Source organism: Meriones unguiculatus, chromosome 14, assembly GCF_030254825.1.
Source record: "Meriones unguiculatus strain TT.TT164.6M chromosome 14, Bangor_MerUng_6.1, whole genome shotgun sequence".
NCBI classification, from domain to species: Eukaryota; Metazoa; Chordata; class Mammalia; order Rodentia; family Muridae; genus Meriones; species Meriones unguiculatus.
The window spans coordinates 27,861,865-27,888,824 of NC_083361.1; the positions used below are offsets into that span (position 1 = coordinate 27,861,865).

General features: G+C 37.0%; 1 protein-coding gene across 3 annotated transcripts in view; it reads right to left on the reverse strand.

Moving 5' to 3' along the window:
- Usp47 (ubiquitin specific peptidase 47) overlaps window positions 1-26,960 on the reverse strand; it is an 83,192-nt gene that overhangs the window by 41,312 nt on the left and 14,920 nt on the right. Inside the window, exons 2-8 of one of the 3 annotated variants that reach the window (XM_060367027.1) lie at window positions 18,194-18,253; window positions 11,990-12,193; window positions 10,353-10,466; window positions 8,637-8,775; window positions 6,204-6,300; window positions 1,760-1,905; window positions 714-793 (exon numbers count right to left, since the gene is read on the reverse strand). In XM_060367027.1, coding sequence (XP_060223010.1) covers window positions 714-793; window positions 1,760-1,905; window positions 6,204-6,300; window positions 8,637-8,775; window positions 10,353-10,466; window positions 11,990-12,193; window positions 18,194-18,253 — 840 coding nt within the window. The remainder of the gene's footprint in view (window positions 1-713; window positions 794-1,759; window positions 1,906-6,203; window positions 6,301-8,636; window positions 8,776-10,352; window positions 10,467-11,989; window positions 12,194-18,193; window positions 18,254-26,960) is intronic. The other 2 variants (XM_021627879.2, XM_021627891.2) reach the window with 2 other exon arrangements.

Genomic DNA, 26,960 nt, shown 5'->3' on the forward strand with positions numbered 1-26,960 from the left:
TGGATACACTTTATAAAGATTATCATTTATTTAAAGAAAATGAAATAACCACTGAAAATTAGCCCCCTCCTCCAAATTCCTTATTTTGATGAATGTGCAGGTTACTTTTGTGTCACCTTGACACAAGCAAGAGTCATCAGAGAGGAGAACACTCAATTGAGAAAACGCCTCCATAAGATCTAGCTGTGGGCAAGCTTGTAGGGGATTTCTTATGTAGTGATTGATGAGGGATGCTGTCCCTCACTGTGAGTGCCCACTGTGAGTGATGTTGTCCCTGGGATAGTGGTCCTGGGTTCTACAAGGAAGGAAGAGCAAGTTATGGGGAGCAAGTCAGTAAGCAGCGCTCTTCCACAGCCTCTGCGTCAGCTCTTCACCCCAGGTCCCTGCCCTATTGGAGTTCCTGTCCTGACGTCCTTCAATAATAGAGTATGATGTGAAGGTATAAGTCAAATAAATACTTTCCTCTCCAAGCTGCTTTTAGTCATATTTCATGTAAGAAACCCTAACTAGGACAATGAGGAAGCTGAGATCTGGGGTCATTTAATGAAGATGCTTAGGACTCAGTCAACAGCAGATGAGGTCTAGTAATTTCATTTACAAATGTAGCAGACTGATGCCCAAGTCTTAAAACATTCCAATAGAATAAAAGTCATTTTAAGATACTGGCTGCCTTCTTAACACATAGTCTCCTCAGACTGAGGGAGAGAATTTACCTGTTCTGTTTGTTTCCATTTCTGTTCCAAAGCATCAAACATAACGCGGCACAGTTCTTGTACATCATGCTGTTGCCAAGCTATTTAACATAAAATTTCATTAAAAATAGTATCGTTCAACATACATTATACTATTGTTTCAACATAAATAGAAGCAAGTCTACTTTAAAAAATCTTAAGAACACATGAAGACACATTATAGCTACGAAAAGGACAGTCACAGGAAAATAATCAAACCAGTGTTGTACAAGTAACATTGGCTTTTTGGTACTGGAATATTTGTTGGTTTTCATTGTAAAGAAGTATGTTAGACACCCCACAACAAGGGCACTTCTCTGCATCAGACAGAATACCACACCCAAACAAAATGGAGAGCTATGGAGTCCAGTCCTAACAGATATAGCTATACAAACACATTAATGAGAAAATAGTATACAACGGGGTCTCTGTGTGTAGCCCTGGCTGTCCTTGAACTTGCTCTGTATACCAGGCTGATCTTGAACTCACAGAGATCCACCTGCCTCTAACTTTCTAGTACTGTGATTAAAGGTGTGTACCATACTCAGTCAACCATTGCCTGACTAAGAAAAGAGGACACAAATTTTAAAGAGAACAAGAACAGATATATAAGAGGGTTTGAAGGGAAGAAAGAGAACAGAAAAATGATGTATTTACAGTATAGTCTTTAAAAAAAGAAAAGAAATAATATTTTTTAAAAGTTACAAAGTAAAAAAAAAATTGCTCCTTTTCAGTAAAATTTCTTTCAGTATCTTTATCTTGTCAAAAGAAAAATAAATATTTGAAAATAAAAAACTAAATAAAAAAACTATAATTTTTTTATTTAAAGCTCATTAAAAATAGAACATACCAAATTTAACTGCACAAGAATCTTAACTGGTTAAAATTTATCTCTTAGACCTTAACTAATTAAAAATAAATTACTTTGACATCTAAACAAAGAGCAAGGAGATGTTTCAGGTAAATAAAAAAAAGTTACCGATGTGCTGCACAGCACCAGAAGTGGTTACCAGTAAGGAAGTTCTTACCTTCACTGCTGTCCCATCCAAAGCTCCTTGTGACATCTGTGGTCTCAATTGCTCTCTTTTTGCTGGTTTGTAACAAAACAAAAAGCCTTTGAAGCTGGTATGGGATGCTTGTCACAGGATCTTCTTCAGATTCCTCGAATTCCCACCTAGGAGGATGAGATCATGTCAACTACATAAAATGACTTCATTCTTTAAAACATAATTAGTATCAAAATCATCCCACAAGATTTTAATTCTAGGCAATACACAGTTTGAATAGTAACTAAAACTAGCTAATATTTAATCAACAGTCTTTCTCTAATTTACAAATTCAAAACTAAACAAAATGCATAAAGCAGCTCCTGCCTCAAGAATAAAAAGCAACACTCACTTAAGTGTAAGGGTCAAATTTGAATCTGACTATGCAGAATATCCGATGACAAAACATTAAAATCCAAACTGGAAAAACACACAAGATGAGTAACACCAGCATTCAATATATACATTTTCATGGAATTAAAAAGGAGAATAGAAGGAATTAAAAAACAAATTGAATCAATTAAGAATCATACTGATCAAACTGAAGAGAAGGAAGGCTCAGCGAGTAAGAGCACTGGCTGTTCTTCCAAAGAACTCGGCTTCAACTCCCAGCACCCACATGGCAACCCACAACTACCTTTAACTCCAAGATCCAACACCCTCACACAGATATACATGCAAGCAAAAAACGCCAATACACATTTAAAAAAAAAAAAAAGAATCATAGTGGTTAATTACACACATGAGTCTTATTTGGATCTGACTTAAACAAATGGTTCAGAAAGTTATGTGGCCATCACAGGAACTTGAGCACTGACCATTCTATCACAGATGAAATGGAACTGTGCCTGTCAAGTCATTTGGATGGAAGTCTAAACACAAAACAGTGGTTCTCAACCTTCCTAATGCTGTCACCCTTTTCTATAGTTCCTCATGCTCTGGTGACCCTACCATAAAATCATCTTCCTTGCTACTTCATAACTGTAACTTTGCCTCTGTTATGAATCATAATGTGACTATCTGCTATGCACGATATGTGATATGTGACCCCAGTGAAAGGGGTGTTCAATGACCCTAAGGATTCACAACATACAGATTGAGAGCCACTGTGCCATTCAAAGTTGGGTAATGGAAGAAGATGGACTCAGCGTCCTATTTCCTCATTTTTAAATGTTTTAAATATTAAACCAAAAAATATTAAAAAAAAAACTTTTCATGGGGCTGGAGGGATGGCTCAGTGGTTAAGAGCACTGGCTGTTATGCCAGAAGACCATGGTTCAAGTCCCAGCACCCACAAAGCAGGAGAACCGGCACCCTCACACAGAAATATATGCAGGCTAAACAACAATGCACATATAAACACCAAAACACATAAATAAAAATTTTAAAGCTTAAGTAAATAAAGTAAATAAAATAATTCCAGTAGAATTTTTATTTTCAAAAATGCATAAGTGGCCACGTAGCCCTAGCTACAGGGGCTGCCTCAACAAGTGAATTCCCAGATAAAAAACTTAGGATCACACGGATTGGGTAGCCACAGGTGGTCAACACACTCAGGAATTCTTAAGGGGATTCTGTAATAAAACAAGATGCTAAGCCCCAAACATTAAGAATACTATTAATGGTGTCCTGCCTGAAACAGGCAATGCTAAGATCACTCCACTACTCAAAATCTCCTTTTCAGTCTCAAACGAGGCATGACTACTAATTTTCCTATGCTCCCATTTACAAATGGTTTTGGTTAAGCAATCAGTTTCTCTTAGCTTAGGACTGAGAGGTTGTACTTCTGGGGCTCGGCCCTCCAGGCTCTTGGTCCCTTTTCTTGTCTGGCCCATCCCTGAGGTTCACATGTGCTTTAACCCTCCCTGGCTCTATACTCATTCAGCAGCTCTCCTGGTAGTTATCTTCTTGGAAGTCCTTAGAATTGACATTATAGGCTCTAAAATTCTATTATAACCTTAAGAGGTTGCGAATCTTGTTGGGACTTGCAATTTCACTGATTACCTATAGTTAGACATTTTATTGGCACATTTAATTCTTCCCATTCTTTTACTACTAAAAAAGAAGGTTGTCAATAAGACATCTCAGTTTTCACTCAGAAATAGCATTACCACCCACATTCACCTCACGAATCCATGTTTGGTTTAATGACAGGCCCTCCCAAGGATCTCTTTCAAATCACTTTTTCAACCTGCACCACATAGGCTTTCCTAACAATTCACAGAACGTATCACAAGCCTGCAAGTCAACAATGAAGAGTCTATGTAGGCCGCTACACAAAGGATGAATGTGCAGTTTCATCTTTCATTGTGGTACTGTTCCATGCAAGTGCACTGTGGGTCCCAGGTCTATACTCAGTGTACTTAGGCTTGGTTCACTACCTGCTGTAAGCACCCATCTATAGTCTCTAGGCTGAAAGAGCTAGTCCTCCTCTTTGAACCTGTGTTTTAACTCATCTATTCACAGTGGATTTCCCTGACTCCCAAATGCTTCTGTACTTAGAGTTTTCAGGCTCTCATGAAGGCTACTCTCATGGCTGTTTCCCTTCCTCACCCAGCTCAACCTTTCCTCCAGAAGTTACTCTCTCTACTTTGCTTTATTACCTTCCTGGCATACTGGGCTTGTAAAAATGAGCTTATTTACGTATGCTCTTGATGGAAGCTCCGAAGGGGGAACTCCGTCTTATCAACACTGTGTCTAATAGAATTATTGGTATTTAGCTAGTGTCCAAGGAATGCTTTCCACCCTTACTGGGCACCCTGGGCTGCTCTTACTGTCTACAGAGCTTGCAGGCCACCTTCAGAGTATAAGAGTGGTCAGTTAAACAAGCACCTAGAATGCCAGGCAAATTTGCTGTAAGCAGGCAATCATCTTGCAGCACTTAAGCCTTCCTAGCAGGTTCTAGCCCATCCCTTAATCTTGCCTTCCCATGTGCTGACAGTTGTGCACATCTAGGGAGCTCTTCAACCCACTCTATTCCCCGCCAATAACCAAGACTGGATCCTAGCACCTATAGGATGACCTAAGCAGGGTCTGTGCATTTAGTAACTGCTTTTACCAAAACGTGGATAACAACAGCAGGTAATTCACAGCTATTGTCAGAACTGGGTGAGTATATAAAAGTGCTCCCAGCACTCCTAACACGTTATTTAGGGAGCACTAACTACTATTCATTATGACTTCTAAAATTTTCCTTATCTATAGTGTGCTCTTTTTTGTCAACCTGACCAAAATGTAACTATTTTATGGCCTATTTCAAGCCCTATTTATTTCACTATGCCATTCATTTCTTCATGCTTCATTAACATCTCCTCTCTCAGCTCTCGTGGCATTTAGTTGACCCTAAATGTTGCTTAAATAATTTCACAATACATAGGTGGTTATTATAGATAGATCTGCAAATTACTTGAAAACAAAGATCTTACTTTTCCGTCTGCTCTATCCTCCTAAGAGCCTAAAATATAATTACTAATAGGCAACAAATAATAATGAATTAAACATGTCACATCTACAAGCAAATTCGGAGAATAAGCTAACAAGTGAATGTATGGATGAGAGCATGCGTGAGCAATACAACCAACATTACAACTTTATAAAGGATTCAAATACATACTTAGATCATTTCAAAGGCGCCATTCAAAAGGAACAGGGAAAAGAATCAGTTTACTTATACTTTGAAAATCTAAGTTGCTGGGCCTGGTGGTGCACAGCTAATCCCAGGATTTTGGAGATAAGAGGCAGGTGGATTTTTGTGAGTTCAAGGCTAGCCTGGTCTACAGAGTGAATTCCAGGATGCCAGGGCTACACAGAGAAACCCTGTCTTAAAACAAAACAAAACAAAACAAAACAAAACAAAACAAAACAAAACAAATCTAAGTTACACATACCTTAAGTATGCTAGGCAAAAGCATATAAACTGCATTATAAAAAATTCTTAAAAATTAATGGCTGAGTTCAGAGTTTATTAGACATGGACTTCTTCCATAAAGCCTTTTAAAGTATCTGATGCAGTCTTAGAAATCGCATACACATTTAAACAAAAAAGCTATGTTATATTTTAATTAGAGAGCTTATAAATTAAAAAAAATAACACTGAATTCTTAAACCGAGAGAGCGAAGAAAATCAATGGTTGGGTTACATGTATAGATTCTCTCAAAATTAGACACACCTTTCCCTATAAAAGCAATAAAGCTATTAATGGGGACATTCATCAATTTGAATCTTTTCTATCCAATAATTTCTCATTTTCCCTTCTCACGGCTTTCATGTGTCAGCCTTTCAGAAGATTCTTATACATAAGGAAGTCAGCTTATAAAGTAAAAAATACCGCAAATATTACAAGTAAGTCTAAGGAAGCAAATTAAATTTTATTATTTAAAAACTGTACTTTTATTTTTACTTATAAACCATTTTTTAAATACTTACTTATATAATGCATTCCTAAATTCTGGAGTCATAAAAAGTGTTTGCAAAAGGCTATTCAAATAGCATGTCATCGCCTGGTTTACTAATCCGACATAACCTTTAAAGGAAAACACAAATACAGACAAATCAGCACTTGGGCTAAATCAATCAATACATAACAGGGCAAGACTGCTTAGTTGGAAATTATTATTTTTTTCAATGCCATGTAAGAAAGTTCTCTTCTGTGGTATGTATTTTTGAACTTTGTTTCTAAGAAAAAGCCAGGATACTTTGTTACCAAGATAGAAATAGGTATTATATGGTATTTAACACCTTTATTACACTAGTTCTTACTAGAGTACAAATTTATTCCCTAGATCTACACACCAAAAATGAAGTATTTTCACTTTAAACATCATATATCAGAGGAAGACTCAACTAAATTAGTTGGCCCTGTCATCAGTCCTGTGAATCAAATTATATGAAGAACTAATAATGCAGAGAGCAAACTCAGATGCCTATGCTTATAAAAGTGGGTACTACACAGAATACTGTCACTGATTTTTAAATTTTAAAGAGTGAAAGAAGGCATGTTTTATTTGCATAAATAAATAAAAAAACACTTCTAAAAACCATTACCTTAATTTCAATGAATTCACAAGATAAAGAGTTGGACCTAATACACAGCATTCTATAAATGCTTCATAAAAAGGACTCAGTTGTCAGAATGAATAGCAAAAACTATTTCAAGAATCTTGTCTTGTTAAATGTGAAAATTTTCTCAAAGTATCCCAACAATCTCAGAACAATCTTCACAGTACTTATTTAAAACAAAATGAAAAACTTTCTAGCCTGATTCAGGGCAGTTCCACTAGCATTTTGGGAAGTAAACCCTGGAATCTACATTTTAAGCAACTACCTTTATATTATTTTTGAAGAAATAAGTCCTTGTGACTTTACAAGCAATTTTACTATGTGCTATAATTTTAAATGATTCTGAATTCTCTGAATTCTCTTTTTATTCTGGGTGGTATGCAGCCAAAGTTCACTAACATACAATATAAACCAAAGATCCTCACTCTAGTTCCAGAGCAAATAAACTTCACAATGATTAGCAATGAGAAAATCATTCTAATTACAAACTACAGTAAATATAATAACACATATCATATTAAAATAAAGACTTGAATGTAACTCTCTAGCTTTCCTGTTTTTTTAAGATAGGTGTTTACTATAATATTTAAAATCTCTCATATTTTTAAAATGAAAGATTATAAAGCTACACCTAACATTAACTAGCTGCACAAAAGACTACTCTGTACTTGTTTGTACTACTTTCAACATGGAAAAACATTACCTAATAGAAAAGGTGTGTTATAAGATGAAATACATGACAAGTATCTAGATTACATTCATATGCTAATTAACCAATCATATATATATATATACACACACACAAATGTATGTATGTATATATTAATGAAACCTTCATATAAAGTCAGCCTGCTAAGTTGAAATAAAATGTTAATAATCTAGGGCTAGAGAGAGTGCTTAGCAGTTGAGAGCACTGGCTGTTCTTCCAGAGGACCAATGTGGCGACTCCCAACTGTTGGTATTCCAGTCCCAGAGGATCAAACATCCCCTTCTGTCCTCAGTGGGTAATGCACACACTGGTATACAGATACACATGCAAGTCAAATACCTATACATGTTGAATAAACAACAACAACAAAAAACACTTGAAAATAATCTAGGCTTAATCGTATTCAGGAAAAAGCTAACATTATTAAAAAAGATTTATTTCTTTTTATTTTATGTGTATGTGTGTTTTGACTGCAGGTGTATATATGTATGCATTCCACATTTGTGCTTATGGAGATCGTATGACGGCATCAGATCTCCTGGAGTCACAGATGGCTGTGAGCCCCATTAGGTGCTGAGAACTAACCCCGGGTCCTCTTCCAGAGCAGCAAGTACTCTTAACCACTAATTAAGCCACCTCTCTAGACCTAATAAAAAATTTTAAATGACCTAATTTATTTCAAACATAACAATTAAACTGAATGATACAGCAGACCCAATTAAAAAAGTGTGTCTGTCTGCTTCATGGAAGCATATTCCTCACAGCCCATCTTAATCTGAAAAAGAGAAAAGAAGATTTCATTTCCAGAGAAGCTGACTTCAAAAATGTCAGAGTGAGTTCTTGAGGGAAAATTACCAGAATACCTTTTTTCAGAACACAATATCCAGGATCTTTTAGTCTGTAGATAAATAAAGGCAGTAACAATACAGTAAGGATAGCAAGGAGATGAGGGAAGAAACAGTACACAGCCCAGCAGTACCGTCTCTGCTGCTGTTGGCCAATCATTTTGCTCTGGGTTTCAATTCCTACTGATAAAATGAAGAACTTGCTGAGATTATGCTGTATGGAACACAACAATAAATAAGTCTTACCGGTTTCTGACTTGTTCAAAATCGATGAATAGGAGTAGCTTTGGCTGACATACTCACTGGTAGAGGCCACAGAACCTTCCCTTGGAAGTGGACCTATAAACCTGTCATGCACGCTGTCGTCCACATTACTGGAGTCCTCCTAAAAATGCAGCATCACCAGTAGTTACTGATTAGCAATATTGAGAAAAAGTTGAAGCATGCTATGACTGATCCTAGAGGCACCCGAGGAGTGTGCGTCCTGTGTTTCTTGTATGCAGCTCTGAAAAGTCTCATTCAAAGCACTGAGCAATGCTCCTGGCCCCTTCAAAGAACTTAACTGCGGATTTTAAAAGCCCCCTTTCAAATATTTTATTTACAAAAGGAAAGGAAATGTACCACTATGGAGTCCTGAATGAGTACCTAAATATTCACTCTTACATCATACATTAGGTCCAGCAGGTGAGGGACATTCAAGAACTGCTAATGAAATGGAGAACTGCTCAGCCTCTAGTAAGAAACTTCCTGTTAATGTGTAATATGCTGAAAAGGATTAAAGGGCACAAAACCAGAATAAGCAGTTAGGATGGAGCAAGAACAGTGATTAAGCAGTTGTAACCACAACTCTAAAACTGTGAATTGGAGCTCTATAATTATAGCTAATTCAGATTTTAACATCACCGAAGACCATCAAAACCCTGTGATGCCACAAAACAAAAGATAAGCTTCAGGGTGCCCAAAAGGCACATTCGAGTGCTTCATCATGAACACACTCCTATCACCATTTTCTGCTCAAAGGGACATCTCTATTCTCAACACATTTCTAAATGAAGGTCATCAAATAGAACATTTTGTCCTGAGCAAACTTTAGTGAAGAGAAGGGCTCCAAAAAAGTCTATATTCTCTGAGCCTTAGTTTCTTCAGTCTGTAAAACAGCTAGGCAAATCCGACCAGATTTTAAAATTCTTTTACAACAACCTCCTCTGAAATTAAACCATTAAACCACATTTACTTATCATAGTGAGTTTTTGTTTTGAGATTTTATTTTTTAATTTTATGTGTACGAGTGTCTGCATGTATGTATGTGCACTACATGTATGCAATGCCTGAGAAGACCAAAAGAGAGCATTGGATATCCTAGGACCGGAGTCACAGTTACGGGCTGCCATGTGGGTGCTGGGTAGGAATTGAACCTGGGTCCTCTAGAAGAGAAGCCAATGCTCTTAATCTTCAGCCATCTCTCTTGTCCCATAATTTGTAAAGAAATGGTATCTTGAATGTATAGTATTTGTAACTTGTATTTGTACACTTCTTTAAAGTCAACTCTCAGAAAATACCCAATTGGGAATCAATGGGTTGGAAATAAGTCTGAATTGGGGTGACTAAATTAACGGAAGCAGCTGACATACTAGTCAATCCAAAAGAGATGGAGGTGGGAGTGTGTTGGGGAGTGAGAATGGAAATAGTCTCCCATTATTAACAAAAGAACTGATGAGTTTTACAGTGAACCAAAGGAAAGGCCATGGAACTACAGGTCTGTAAGGTATTCTACCCTGAGTCTCCTCCCCTTGGTACAGCAGTAGTCCCAGTGAGGCACTAAACTAAACATAATAGTGCTGTAGACACCTAATGCCATTACACATAACTATCATGTATCATACAATCAGACATCTCTTCTTGCTCTGAAAAACTACATTCCTTTTGCATAAAAATTATGTCTTTCTAAATAAAATAACTCACCAACATCATCTGAGGCTGTTCACCATCTTTATCTGTCAAATGCAGAAAGTTCTTCTTTCCTGGTTCAAAATTAGCATCAAGAAGAGACTTGTCACTGGTGTGATCCAGTGGTGCCTATGGGTACAAAAATGTTAGATTATATAAAAAATGTGGTAATAAATACATAATACATACATATATACATGATATATTGTATGATATATATATATATATTTAGTAATGATTTGGCTAAATTTTTTTTCAGCTAGGTATTGAATGAACCACCTCTATCATGAACAGAACTGCTAAGCCCAATTGACAGAATGTGTGCTAAGGGCATCCCGGAGGCTCACATTTCATCCCCAGCATATAAAACACTGAGCAAAGAAAAGGCTAAGGGACTGATGTTAAATATAATGCTAACCAAAATCAATACAGCTTTTTTCCCCTAAAATATATGCAATGTAATAATAGATTTTCATAAAAAGCTAAAAAAAAGTTCATATAACTAAAAACTACAAAATGTCTGACATATAAGTCTAAGAATTCCCAGATAAGCAGCATATTGAAAATCCAAACCAAAGCAGGCATGGTAGCTCACACCTGTAATCCATAACCATGTGTCTACTGAATAATCCTCCAAACTCTGTGAATGCCAAACAAAACAGAAAACAAAACAAATAAAAAACAAAAATAAAGGTTTAAAAATATGGCAAATAGAAAGAGTAAAATAGAGTACCATGAACATACCAGAAATTCTGAGAAATTTAAAAAAAGATAGAAAACAGTTCTGATTTATGACAAACAAAACCCAGAAGAGAACCAAAGAACAAAGTGCCTACAGGAGACTACTGCGGAGATAAGGGTGGTAGGCAACACTAGGCAAAGGTCAAGAGCTGGGGCCAGGGAACCCGAGTAAACAAATGGGAAAAGGCATTCTGGTGAGTTGGACTCCTCCTTTTCCTCCTTAGACTAAACAAATAGTGGGCAATAGAAAATATTCCCCTTCCCATCCCCACACAAAGCAAAACACAGGCACTACAGCCACCAAAACAGAGCAGAGCACTAGGAAAATGGAAACTGAATACTGCAAATTTAATCAGCCTCCAAGGAGACTCTTGACTACAACTTACAAATAAAACAAGAATCACTACGCCTTTGAGGAGATGCTGCAGAATGAAAGAAATGAGGCAATGCAGCAAATGAAGCAGAAACAGATCACAAAGAAAACAAGTAGTTAACATGACAGAGACTGAGACATAAAACAAACCTCCATACATTTGAGACTGCATACATGAGAAATACCTTTGAGCATGAGAGTTAAAATCAAGAATTTTATAAAGTAACACCTAGGACTACATATGTACATAGAAAAAGATGCCCAGAAAAAGTTACATAAATAAAAGGAAATAAAAGTGATTTTATTCATAATTTTTATTACCCCAGGAAACAACTGAGGACAACTGTTGACTCTAGAACAAAGACAAGGGAGGAGGGACCAGTCACTGCATCTCAGTTACTATGCTCTGATAACCATATAAAGGGAATTATGTCCAGGCTTTCACTTAATCACACTAACAGACACAGTAACCATAGCTATGACATTACTACGATGTCATAATAATGCAGCTTAAGCAGCCTTGGGTCTGAGGGCTTACCGTGTCAGCAGTACTGACTCCATTTCCCCATGCCAAATCAAAGGTTCCATTTATGTAGCCTACTTTGCTGGCCACATCTTCAAAGAGCTTTCTGACTGGGGTAGATGCTGGTAAATTTAAAGTGATCCATTCATTCACTGTCTTTGAGTTAGTAGTATCTTGAATTATACATAAGACTCTAGGTTCTTCAGCAGCATTTTCTATCTGAAATTTGAAAAAGGTGTTACTTCCAATTATTCTTAAAGGAAAACACAATCGTAATTAACTGTAAAATTTTATGAACAGTGTAAAGAACTCACAAGACAGGGTTTCTTCTGTACTGTTTTATTCTGTATGAAACATGCTCCAATAGATCATGTCAAACACAAGCACCATTTTTGTTTTGGGAAAGCAGTCATTCTTGTGGATATCTGCTTTTACCTTTTAAGGTTATAAAGCAACAGAGCCAAGAAGCCATGAAAATTTTAAGTTAAAAATTACAAACCTTGGGGCTGGAGCAATGGCTCAGAGGTTAAGAGAGCTTGTTGCTCTTCTAAAGGACCTGGATTTGGTTCTCAGTATTCATGCTCATACCACCTGTAACTCAGCTCCTAGAGATCCAATCAATGTTCTCTTCTGGTCTCCATGGGCACCAAGCATATGGGTGGTGTACAGACATACATGCAAACACTCATACATATAAAAAAATCTTCAATTAACAAGTTTGATCTTAAAAAATATATCATCACCAAGTCTTTTCGACTATCAATCTAGAAAATGGATTTTAAGCTCTCCTTCCTCCTTTTTATCAGTAATTGTCAAGGCAAAATATTAAAAAAAAAATCTTTCTCAAAAAAAAAAAAAGTTTGCCCTATGCCGTCCCTTAAGCTCTTGAAAATACTGATTTTTCTCTTCCATTTCCCATGGTGTTAGCAGTTACATCTACTGTATCTGAACACACCAGATACCTGAGTGGAAGAAACTCCTTTCTCTTTCATATCTAATGGCCACTTAAACAAGGGTCACCTACATCTACTAAGCTTCTGAAACCAGAACTAAGCTGAGTGGCTTCTAGTTCCAACCCTGCTCTTTACCTATCACTAGCACCAAACCATATCTAGTCTACTTAGCTATCCCTTGTTGCTCTGTTCTCCTGCTACGATCAAAGTATCTTCTATCAAAATTATTGTAACAGCTTCCAAAAGTTTAAACTTTTCAATCTCATATTCATTCAACCCAAAACAGTACTGCCAATACTAGCTCTGCTGATGACTCTCTTGCTGTCTCTGGAGGACCTCTGGCCATCCTCATGAAACACAATCTTCATACTCTGGTGCTCTAAGATTCTTCTCTTTTCTCCTCTTCCTGTGGTACTGGGGACTGACTTTAGTCTCTTATATGTTAGCCGATACTCTACCACTTAGTTTTATAGTTCCATTTCCAAGAATTCCCTTTGTCTTTAACAGGATCAACTTCAGCCTTTTGTTATGTTTGTATTATCCACTTTAAAATAAGAATTACTATCAGTGACTAATACTGAAAGCAGGATAGCCCCAAAGTGTGTCAGTGAAGTAAAGTAAAATCACTGCAATTTGTTTCTGCAATGTCAATTTTGGACTCGTAAGGGATTGTGTGAATTAAGGTTAATCCTATTAGTTTGGAACAGAAATATGTTGCTATAAAACGGATCAACTACCACTACATTTCAGGCAAATAAAAACTTAATTACTAACAATAACATAATATTTAAAAATGAAAATGAGAAACACCTCTATAAAAATTGACTACAAAAAAGGCATTATTAATATAACCATGAAAAGGAAGAAAAGTCTTCAACTGTGTATTTAAGGTGGACGTTAAACACACAGAATGGATTATATTACATACTTGAAATCAAAACTAAGAAACATACACCTGACCTTTAAAAAAGGAGGTTGGTGGTCTGTAGTTTAAAAAAAAATTAAAAAGTGAACTCAAAATAATTTCAACTACGAAACATTTTTTGGGGGGGGTGTTTTATGGCTTTTAATTGTTTGTTTTGAGACAGAATCTGGAAATATAACCTAGTCTAGGCTGGCCTTGAACTTTCCTGCCTTAGGCTTCCAAGTACATTTATAAGAATCTGGATATGTAAAATGCTGTAGCATAGTTATTAACAAGGATGTTATGGCAATATAACAGGGCCATGTATCCCTAGCTCCCAACTTCCTCAAAACGTGTGAGAGTAAAGTACAAGAACTCTAGATTTCTGCTTCCACCTGAACATAGAGAGAGACATTACTATAATAGAACCCATGTGAAGAGCAACTGTGATATAGTAAACACAAAATTTAATCTTGTGTTCCTTTTACTTCTTTTAATGGCAACAATTATCTTCTATACATATAATTATGCTGTCCTTTAAAAACCAGTAAAGGCTGGCAATAAAGGTAGGCATGATGGTGCTACCTTTAATGTCAGCAATCAACAGGCAGATCTCTTGAGTTTAAGGCCAGTTTAAGGTCTACATGTTTTCATGTTTCATGCCTGCCACAGCTGGGCTCTGTTTCTAAATAAAATAAATACATACATAAATAAATGGAAGAGTATAAAGGAGGACACAGAAATAATCTATAATTCAGTATCTCTTTGTTTTCCTATGCACAAACTCAGGCTTCTCAGATACAGACACTGAATCAGAGCAGACATGCTATTCTTTTTCAGTCAGACTGTACTTTATCATTTTCAGCTCATTTAGTATTATTCAGTCATGGATTAATAGTATTTCCTTGTTCTACTTTACTGATTCCTAGGCCAGATTTCACTATGCTTTTTTTGGAGGTAGGGGTAGTGCTGAGGATTGAGCCAGAGCATTGGGTATGGCAGACAAGTGCTAGACTACTGAACTGCACCCCCACACCACAAACTTTTAAAAACGATTATATGATAAAGCTCTGTACCCATTCTCTTGTCTAAAATTTCCAGGCCCATCATATTTTACTGTTGAATTTAATTCTAGTATAATTTAAACAAATCCAATGTTCTTTAAAGGTCTAGACTAGCCCTTTGCAAAACATTACTTTACTTATATACAATTATCTGGTTTGTTATTTACTTCACCTATAATTAAATCTAAAACATGGCTACCAGCCATATATTTCACTAACTTTAGAATCCGTGGAAAAAATTTTTCCTTTCCTTACCTCAAATTTGGGAACTGGTTAAATAAAAAATTTCCCATTGGAAGGTATTATTAAAAAGATATTGTAATTTCATAATAAATAGCTTTTCACAAGCAAAACTCCTCTACAGTATAAACAGTAATTTTCTAAAACATTAAATTTAAAAATACGTTTCATAGACTTGAGGTTCCACCACAGAATTGTGGTACTTAGCCTAAAGAAAGTCAGTGCTATCTTCAGATGAATTGCAAAATGCTAAAACTCTTTACTATTCTTTCTTCTTTTTCCCTCTTCTCATGTAGCCATGTTTAGGACCATCAGAATGTGTGACACTGTGCTACTTAAAGCTGGGCCTTAAGAAACCAGCAGTCTCCACTATGCATCTTGGAACCTCCCCTTTTATAAAGCAGCCCACATGTAAGAGGGTTCAATTACCCCGACATCAGCATGCTGTGTGGAAGCCCTAGCAGTCTACATGGGCAAAAGGGGCTGCTGAGTGGAAGCCCTGAAGTAAGCATGAAGTGAAGTAAGTATACATGAGAATAGCATTCTTGGACTTTCCATTCAAAGCCAACCAGCAGCTGAATGTTGCCAAAACATGATGCCTCAAGGAACAGAGCACAGCTGAGTCATTGCTCAAACTTCATCCCAAAGAACCCTGAGCAAATAAGTTGTTTTTTTAAGCCATTAAATGTTATAGTGGGCTGCTACTAGCAGTAGGTAACAAAAACATAGCACGGTGGTACAGCCAGGCACAGGCAAACGGTTATAGAAAGATGTGACTAATGATGGGGGGGAGGGGCGTGTAGTGGGAACATACCTGAGCATCATGCTTTAGGGTAGGTAGGCAACAAAAATGTTTAGTCCAAAGAGTTCTAAGAATTCAAGACGAGAGAAAGCTACAAAGTTTTAAAAGCCTACAGAAGGTTCCATTTAGGAAGACAATGCACTTAGGATGAAGTATTGGAAAGGCAGTGTTCCCTACATAGAAAATCAACCAGAACGGGAAGATAATAACAATCAAATCTATTTATTTCACACACACACTCACACACACACACACACACACACACACACACACACACACACGTCATCCTAAGTGTTTTATGTGGAGGTGGTATCTAAATTCATTTCACCAACAGCTAATTTCTCAGCCCAGCTAGAAAGGAATACTCAAAAATTAAAAACCAGGACAGAACCTTGATGCAAAAACAAAAAACAAAAAACAAAAACATTAGGATAACCACAGAGTAAATGGTGTTTTCTTCCAGAAACAGCTCTGCTACTAGGAGAATACAGAAGTAGCTTCCATGGGAAATCCTAAGTACACCCTGAGTACACTATCAAGTATATCGCATCTCTTTTTCTTACCATTCTTAACAGTCTATATCTCTCTCAAATCATCTCATCTCCTTTTTTTCCATTCTTAACAGTCAAACTTTGAGGTTGCTGCTGTCAACATTGTGATTTTTGTAACAAGACAGTCCCTACACTAAGCCAGAGCTTACAGTTCTTAATTCTAGCAACTCAAGAGGCTGAGTGGGAAGACTCCAAGTTCCAGGCTCGCCAGCCAACTTAGAGAGGCTGACTCATAATAAAGGAATGTAAAAGGGGCTAAGGATATAGCTCAGCAGTAGGTTTGTCTAGCAGGTGTGAGGTGTGAAGCCCAACATTCAATCACCAACATCAACAATACAAAACCCAGTCAACAAAAACAGTTCTTAGGCGTTTTGTATTAGAAGAAAAACAAAAACAAAAACAAAGTAAGGTTTATAGTTGATGGCATATATAGATAATAAATAACACAATTCAAAGTTATCAACATTTGATTTTTCTGGGAGAAAAAAGTTAGAGAATTAAAACATTGTGAAGAGTCTTCTTTCACTTCCACATTCAACAGTTAACATGATTTTTCTCCAGGGTTTCTTTTTTCCCCCCCTTCAATGGCATTGAACTAAAGCAAATATTGTTGCAAAACTTATGTACATGCATAGTCCCTTTCTCTACTTCTGGGCAAAAGTTGATATGAGGTAAAAAAAAAAAAAAAAAAAAGAAAAAAAAGAAAAAAATCCAGTGTGGGGTTTTCACTGTGGCTATTCACTGTTCATAATTACTATACTGCTACAAATCATAAAAGAGAATTGGAAGTGAATATTTTTGCTAACTGAAATTTATATAATTTCTCAGCTCTGTCCTGTTTAGACTGTTCAATTTTAACTAACAATTCTTCACCTGATGATTAAGTAAAAGATTATTTTATTTTAAAGATTTCCTTTATATTCTATCCAAACCCCTAACCTGCTCAAGTTATCTGTGTGATCTTTTTCTAAGTGGGCTCTTGCAACACTTGGGACACATGGAAACATTAATGAAAAAATTGAGGGGTAAACAGATCTGGGGGAATCAGGAAAGCCAAAGTATGAACTAAGGTTAGAGAGGAATGCACAGGGAAGTTTGGGCTTATTAGGAACACAGATGATCAAGAAGCTAACATTTGATTCTAACTCTTCAGTAAGACTTCTAGGTAGAGGGCCTGCAAGACAGCTCAGTGAGTAAAGACATTTGCTCTCAAGCTGAAGGCCTGAATGTCATTCCTGGAACCCACATGATGGAAGCAGAAAATGGACTTCCCTGACAAGCTGTCCTTCAACTTTCACATGCAGGAATAACAAGCCCCCCTTGGCCCCCGAAAGAAAGAAACAATAAATAAATAAATCTCATCAAAAGCTTCCAAGCAGTAACTTTGTAAGTAATTATTTAATCCCTAGTACTACTAAAAGCGCAGAAAGGAAATATGTCTGTAACAGGTAAACACTACTTCCCAGTGAGAGACAACAGGCTCTGCCACTTTCTATCAGTCCTTTCTCCTTATTCACTTGTTTAATACAAAGGACTGTCCAGATGTAATAATCATTTAAGATCACTTCTATGCTACTAAAATTAGACAAGATTTAAATAGTCAAACAAGCAGAAAACTTAACACATGCTTTGTTATTAAACAAAAACACATGCTGTTACTTGCTCTGCTGACTATCACACTAAAGCAGTGGCATCAGCAAGCTACCTGTAAAAATTTCTTCTTCATTTCATCAAAGATATTTTGTCTGCATCTCCAAAACACATCCTAAGGCATATAAGAACAAAATAAATTATTTCCATAAAATAAAGGCACAAGTGAAATGAAAGCAAGACATCTATGATAATTACAGTATTATAGAGCATCTAGAATTTAATTCATAATTTATACTGCAATCTTAATGATGGGTCTCAGTCTTGTATGTATACTGAAAACCCATGGTACACCGATGGTAAGACTAACATGGAAACTGGAACATTTTTACATAAGGAACCTTTAAGAGCTTGTTATAGGTCCCCCGCCCTTTTTTTTTTTTTTTTAGGATTTATTTATATAGCATTCTGCCTGTATAAATAGAGGGCACCAGATCTCACTATAGATGGTTATGAGTCACTATGTGGTTGCTGAGAATTGAACTCAGGACCTTTAAAAGAACAGCCAGTGTTTTTAACCTCTAAGCCATCTCTCCTGCCCCATACATCTTATTTTTAATAACTAAGAAAACAGACACACATTTGTATGCAGAAAGAAATAAAAGTTACCAGTATTCAAGAAGCAATTTCTTGAAACCCCGAGTCTATTTCTTCCACACACATTTATCTCTTGTTCCCTCCTTTATTAAGAGAACATACTAAATTAAAGGTCATTTTGCCTTTACAATAGGAATATAATCCTAATAGCAGTAATCATTTTCTTTTCTCCCTCTCTTTCCTATTTTATTTTTTATTTTTTGGTTTATCGAGAAAGGGTTTCTCTGTGTAGCCTTGGCTGTCCTCGAACTCACTGCTATCCACCTGCCTCTGCCTCCATGAGTGGAGATTAAAGGCATACACTACACTGGCTAGCAGCAATTATTGTCAAACAGTAACCCTAGGGCTAGGTTTGTTGTAGGAGGATCAAAGTTCATGGTATCCTCAGGTACATAATGAATTCAAGGGCAGCCTTGTCTACAGGAGACAAAGGGAAATAAAAACAATTCTAAAACAACAATGGTAGCAAATTCAATATACACCTTACCAAAACCTTTTCTATCCTACAGTGACTTGGTTTCTAACCAACAGGATCATTCTGTTTGGCACAATCTGAATCCTGCTTCTTTTCTTTCAATACTCACTTTCTCGTGCCAGAACAGTTAATTTAAAAACTTCAGTTTGAGCCAGGCAGTGATGCCACACGCCTTTAGTCCCAGCACTCAGGAGTCAGAGATCTCTGTGAGTTCGAGGCCAGCCTGGTCTAAGAGAGAGCTCCAGGATAGTGAGGGCTGGGCTGTTACAGAGAGAAACCCTGTCTCAAAAAACCAAAAAGAAAAGAAAAACAAAACAAAACAAGCAAGCAAACAAACAAACTTCAGTTTGGTAAAAATGTTGACTATATGTTTCACAAAATAATACTGAGCTGCATTACTTAGAATGTAACAGTGAATGGAGCTCTTATCCCCTGGAGGAAGGAGTCATTCATTACTTGGTAGAAAGCAGGCCACAAACAAACATGAGCAGTCAGGCAAGCTGAGTCTTAGCATTTCTATCCATGGTACCCAGACTGCTTTTCCCTTGAGTCTTTGGCTCAAGTTTCACTATGGCAATTTCAAAACAAGTGCATCAATTCTTTGACATGACTCTTGGCTAATGTAGAAATCTAATGTCACGCCCTTTGCAACATGGGTGGGCCTCAGTGATTTCCATAGTATACAATATGACTTCCAAGGCTGAATTAGAAAGGACATTAGACTCCTGGCTCACTCTCAAGATACAAGCCCTTATAATGAAGCTACTGGGCTGGAAGGAAGCTAAACAGCCAAAAGAAAAGGTCACGTGTAGACATGCTACTCCTAGGCCCAGTGAGATCCAAGCTGACAACCAGCATCCACATCACAGTCTGAGAACTCCTTCAGAGGCTGCCAGCCCTACACTTGCCTGGTTGATGGCACACAGCCGCCTGTCTTGCCTGGGCTGTTATTGTGAGGAAGAAATAGTTTAAAGATCAGTAGTTACACAGCTCAAGATAATCAGAACAGCTCATCCCTCCCCCTCTTACCATTGTTAATCTTCTTGCTATCCCTCATCTCCTTTCCTCTCAAACTTCTCCACAGCTCCTGTAGCCACCTGATTGATAGTTAATACTTATTGTCTTCATCTCCAAAAATCTTCTACTTTGAGACAAGACAAAATAGACAGGATTCTTCCTACTAGCACGTAACAACAACAACAAAAAAACTAGATGTTCCATTAAAATTGTTACTCATTGCTTAATCTTGGTCAGAAAGTTCTTTATAAGGTATGAAATACAAAACCAAATAAGTAACTATAAAAATGAACTGATATCCAAAATCAGTAGCACAGAGCAGCAAGTTCAAAGACAGTCTAATTTACATAATGAGTTCCAGGGCAGCTTGGACTATATAAGACAAACCTGTCTCAAAAAAGTTTTTTAAATTTTAAATGAACTCAATAGATGGAAGACCTAAATATAAGAGCTAAAACTACAGGAACCAGACATACCTGGGAATTTAACTAAATAAAAGATAAACTTTTCAGCCAAGAGTGTTGGTGCCTTTAACTCAGCACCCACGGCAGATGAGGCAGGTGGATGTTTGTAAGTCCTAGGACAGTCTGGTCTACATAGAATTTCAGGTCAGCTAAGGCTACGTAGTAAGATACTATCTTAAAAAGTAAAATAAAATACTTTTTTGTGAATGGTTCCAGGATAAGTAGCCATTCATAGTAGGGGAGAAATATATCAAAATTTAATGTATATTTTAATGTCCTACATGAAAACAAATCCATTTTGGGCACATTAAAGACTAAATAGCAATGCCAAAATTCTAAATCCTTTAAGAAATTTTATAGAATATCTTTAAAATCTTAAGCTTGGAAAAATTTAAGTATGCTAAAAAGCACAAAAATGAACAGAAAAAGGATGGTTAATGTTAATTAAAAATGAAGAGCAGAGCTAACGAAACAGGAAGGGAAAAAAGATTAGAGTTGGGAAAGAATGTTCACAGTAAAGACAACTAAAAGGACTGCTTCCTGAGCCACAGCCAACAAGGAGCCAGCAGAGGACAGGGCAGCTCCCAAAGAAATGCTGAAATGTGTAAAATTATTAATCAACAAAAAGACACTTAAAAAGCTACACCTCAAGATGCCTCAATCTTGGTGTGAATGTAAACTGACCTCCTCCAGGAAAGTTTGACATTATATTACCTGTAAAACAAAAAATGTTTACCCTACAACTTACCACTCTCACCATTAAAAATACCCACCTGCCTGCCTACTGCCTATCTATGGATCCATCCACCCACTCATCTTCGGATCATCTCCTAGGGAAGCTCCCAAGTTACAGCAGACACACATTCAAATGTACAACTACCATTGCTTAAAATAGTACAAAACTATGATATCCCAAAATGTGATTCAATGGATTCTCTAAGAGGAAGTACCATTAAAATATGAACAAAGCTATGTATTTCTGGTACTGTATAAGCACTTATTTTTATAATTTAAATCTTTTAAAAAAACTTGGCGAATTTAACTAATATGTAAAAAAATAAAAAATTAAAGTACTATCCTCTCATTCTTCTTCACAGTCATGAGATAAAAATAATTAGCCAAGATAAGGGAACAAAAGCAACTTGCTTTGACATCAGAACCCATGACAATGATCTAGGAAAATGTGTAGGAATGTGTTTTTATTGTAAACAAACAGAAAATCAATATGCCTACAGAAAATACATTCAAGAGTACAAAAAGAAAAAGCAGCTAACATGTTAAGATCATGTAATATTAGTAGACATCAACATACACATTACAAGCAATTTGTACATGGCATGTAAGAAAATTACAGGAAGGAATCAAGGACACCCTAATAGAGTGTTATGAAAAATCCCAGCTTCTGAGATTCCTAGATATATTTCAAATCTATTACAAGAAAATGCTCAGAAGGAAGAGAAGCCTCTTATAAGTTAAAACAAAACAGCATTTATTTAGATAGTGGCTAAAGAATTATTATAATACTTTTCAACACACATACAATAATTCAATCTTTAATATTTGATACTTTTAAATCAGATAAGCAAAGTTTTACATAGACTAAAATGGGAGGAAGGAGAAAAAGAAAAAAGGAAGGGAGGGAGGGAAGCAGGCAGGCAGGCAGGCAAGAAGCAGAGGGGCTAGGAGCAATGGTGGTGCAGTCCCTGGAATTGTGGCTCAGTCATCCCATGTGAATGAGTACAGACCAAAAACTCTGAGAACAGCTCTGGAAAGGGGCAGTATCAGTACACAGGAAACTTAATGACCATACTACAACAGCCAATCACCAAAGAACAAAACCGACCCTGCCCCCCACCCCCACCACTGCCAAGAGAGACACTCAAAAGTGTCCACCAGTCCCTAATCAGGCAGGCAGGTGTTCAAGAAGGCAGTGTAGACAGACTAGAGCATCCTCTTCACTTCTGTATCACCAAAAGCCGGTCGGGAGGAACCAAGTATGCCTGTCTTTTCCTTCTGAGCAGGAGTCAGCAAGGGAAGGGGAACCTGAATTTAATCACCACCCAACAGTAGTAGCAAGGCTCTTGGCCAACAGCTGAAGGTTAGTTGGTAAAACTGCCTATAGATTCTCTGGGCTCAGCCTAGGTTACAGTGACACAGCTGAATGTACCAAGAAGGTTGGGATCATCAGTAAATCCTAGACCCACTGTAGTGCCACCCTTTGGAAAAGGGTCAGAAAGCTGCAATCCACCAGCACTCCAAATACAATTAATTGCTCCTTCTGTAGCAAGACCAAGATGAAGAGATAGGCAGCTGGCATTTGGTACTATGGTTCCCCCACAAAAACAGTGCCTGATGGGGCCTGAACCTGATATACTTGTGCTGTCACAGTCCAGTCTGTTGTCAGAAGACTGAAGGAACTGGAAGACCAGTAGAAGCAATACATGTGAGACATACGAGCCTACAATAAATGGGTTCGTTTATGTAACAGCAACAAACATACATTAAAACAACAACAAACGTGTCTACAGATCTGGAAATTCTAATTCTAGGCATAGCTACAATAACAAAAACTGAAGCAAGCTACCCAATACATACTTATACACTCATGTTCACAACTGCATATTAACAACAACCCAAAAGTGGAAGAAGCCTAAGTGAACACCACTGAGAAGGCTTGGTGGGAAAAGGTGCTTGTTGCCAAGCCTAACTAATAAACTGAGTTTGATCCCTGGAATCTATACGGTGTACAGAGAAGACAAGTTGCCCTCTGATTTCCATGTGCATACTATGGCATGTGTACACCCACACACAAATATAACAATCTGTTTATTATGGAAACTTGGGGACATAAAACACAGATTTTACTCTACAAATGCTCGCATGCGTGTATTTATATGGTTGCTTCCACTGAGGAAGCAATGGCATGTTTCTAAGAGCAGATATAGCCAGTGTTTATGGTTTGGGTTTCTAGGCACCATTTTCCACAACAAAAACAGGATCCTGAAGTCTTGGTAGAAATGTCTGAGAACATAAAAAACAAAAACTAAGTACTCAAAGAAGAACTCAAGATATATCAAGAGAACACAATCCCTTCTAAGGTTGTTCCCAATGACCAATTATGGGTAATTCAAACTTAAGAAAATAACTCACTTCGTTAACATTAAAGCCTTTAATCCCAGCACTCAAGGAGGCAGAGGCAGTCTGATCGCTGTGAGGCTGGGGCCAGCCTGGTCTACAAAGTAAGTCCAGGACATCCAGGATTACACAGAGAAACTATCTTGACCCTCCACCCCCCCCAAAGTTAACATTAATAAGATTGTTTATGATACAGAATGGGAAACACATTGAAATGTATTTGCTAACATTCTAAAAATTAAAGCAAACATGTACCACACCAAAAATAATACTGATGATCAGCAGTAAGAATTATAGAGCAACTATTATTGGCCTAGTTGAAAATGAAGATTCCTTGAGAACCTTTTAGTAAAATGTATTTCAACAGCCAGCTGTGATGGCTCACACCTTTAATCCCAACAGAGGCAGAGGCAGGTGGATCTCTGTATTTGAGGTCAGCCTGGTCTGAAGTTCCAGGACAGCCAGCAACAACTGAGAAACCCTATTAAAAAAAAAAAAAAAGTTTTGAAAAAATTTAAGACCAATTTTGAAAAAAAAAAAAATAGTGAAATAAAGGCTTTTACTATTTTGGTGATAACTATATCCCTGCTTTAATTTGCCTTCTTCACGTATAGAATTTTCTTAAAAACAAACAAAACTCACTTTGTGCCTATTCTAAAAGCTTATTCAGAGTGTAAAGAAATTATGAGTAGAGTCTGTGATAAATGAACTTGTACTACTTTATTGTTCAATATATTATGGTATAGATTTATTGGTATTTAAATAAACATGTTATAAATTATGTCAACATAGGACATTTATTTCCAAATTATATAACATAAAACTATTAAGTAATAAAATACAGGCTGGCTTGGATAAAGTATGAAAATATTTTTGACATAAATATTCTGACATAAACTTCCAGAACTCATATTAATCAGAAATGCTTTTAATTTTATGTAGCTTATTTTCAGTTACTACAATGAATTATTCAAATTATAGGAAAGTGTCAGAACTTTAAAGACTAGGGACTTAGTGTTACCACTGCTGTGATGAAACACCATGACCAAAGCAACTTTGGGAGGAAAAGGTTTGACTTATGCTTACATGTCTCTGCTCATTATTGAAGGAGGTCAGGACAGGAACTCTAACAGAGCAAGAACCTGGAGGCAGGAGATGATGCCGGGGGGAGTGCTGCCTACTGGCTTGCTGAGACAGCTTTCTTACAGAACTCGGGACCACTTGCCCAGGGACAGCACCACTCACAATGGACTGGGTCCTCCCCCATCCATAATCCCTAAGAAAATGCTCCACAGTTTTGCTGACAGCCTGCTCTTATGGAGGCATTTTCTCAATTGAGGTTCCTTCCTCTCTGATGACTGTATCTTATATCACATTGACATAAACTTTTTATGATGACGTATTTTGACAACTAAAGTCCAACCAATCAAATGGCTCAACACACATGATATAAATAATATTCAAAGCTGGATGACGATTGGATCATCCGACCAGGTGTGTTATTTTATACTAATAAAGGAGCAAGAGGTCCTTACATGTCCTAATGTCAATCTTTCTGCCACATGAAAACTACAGCATTATTTCTTCTCTGCCAGTGGTCTTCCCATTGCTGCCTGCTGCTAATTCTAGTGTTGGTCATGGTTACCTGCTAAAAATACACTAACAAGTGTCAAACTTTACAACTAACATTATTTTCAGGAGGTGAAACAGCAAGTCTTTCACTATTCCTGTTATTTGAGCTTAGATTCCTCAGTGAGTAGACTGCTGCTGATAAGCAATAACCCAGCTTGTAAATGTTTCAATATTCTAAAGCTTGTTTATTTATCTATTGTCTATTATGCTATATTTATTTTGTGGTACTGAGGATTGAACTCAGGTCCTTGTGTATTTGTGGCAAGCATAAGCTATAACCCCAGCCCATGAAAAAATTTACTGCAAAAAACATAGATAATAATTTTAATACAAGAGTCTTAACAATGCTCTGATTAAGATGTTTCATTTTAGAAATGTTAAACTTTTAAAACTGAAAGCTGTCCATTCCAATGGCCTGGCCTTTGGCATGAGAGCATCATGCCGAAATCAGAGCACTTGACTAGAGTCCTTAGGGTGATTACTACTTTTGGATGGGTAACCCCTACACAATTCTACCCCACTACGACTCAGGGTCTTCAAGGTCAAGATATTAGAAATAAAACTTTCTGACAGCGTATAGCTTGTAATAGTGCATCATAATGCCACAAGAGTCAGGCATAATTATGGAACTACAAGTTATTCTTCTCAGGATAATCCTAATCCTTCACTATAATACAATTTATACTATACTATGCGAAAATGCAAAGGATTATCTGTAAGGAAAAAGTAGGAATTTTATCATGTTAGGAAAAATCAGAAAAGGTCTTTTGCTTTCATTTATATGAACTTTCACAAAGGCTAAAAACCTATCTGGCAACCAAGTTTTATATAGATATGTAATTTCTTTATTTTAAAATTTTAAAGAATTTTATGTGCATTGGTGTTTTGCCTGCATGTATGTCTGTGTGAGAGTGTCAGATCCCCTGGAGCTGGAGGTAGACAGTTGTGAGCTGCCACTGTGGGTGCTGGGAATTGAACTCAGGTCCTCTGGAAGAGCAACCAGTGTTCTTAACCACTGAGCCATACCTCCAACCCCTAGATATGTAATTTAGTTAGAGAGACAACCCTTATAGCTTACGCGATCACACTCCCTCATGAGACAGTTCAAAAAGAAAAGACCTAGAGGGGAGTAGTAACCCATGCCTTTAATCCCAGCACTTGGGAGGAAGAGGCAGGAGGATCTCTGTGAGTGTCAGGCCAGCAAGGTCTATACAGTGTGTTCCAAGACAACCAGGGGTATGCAGAGAAACCCTGTGTCAACAAAACACAACAAACAAACAAAAAGGACCCAGATAGGTCTACATAAAACTACTGGCTTATTTTTTTTTTTTTCTGATTCTCTAGCCGTTATCTTTTTCACCAAAATAGGTACTATGCAAATTCCTTTTTTCAAAAAACCTAGTAAAAGTAGGGTCAATCAATAGTCACAAATACTACTAAGAGCAGTCAGTCTTTCATTCTCCTTTCTTGGTATGATCAAGCTCATCACTTGCACACGGTGT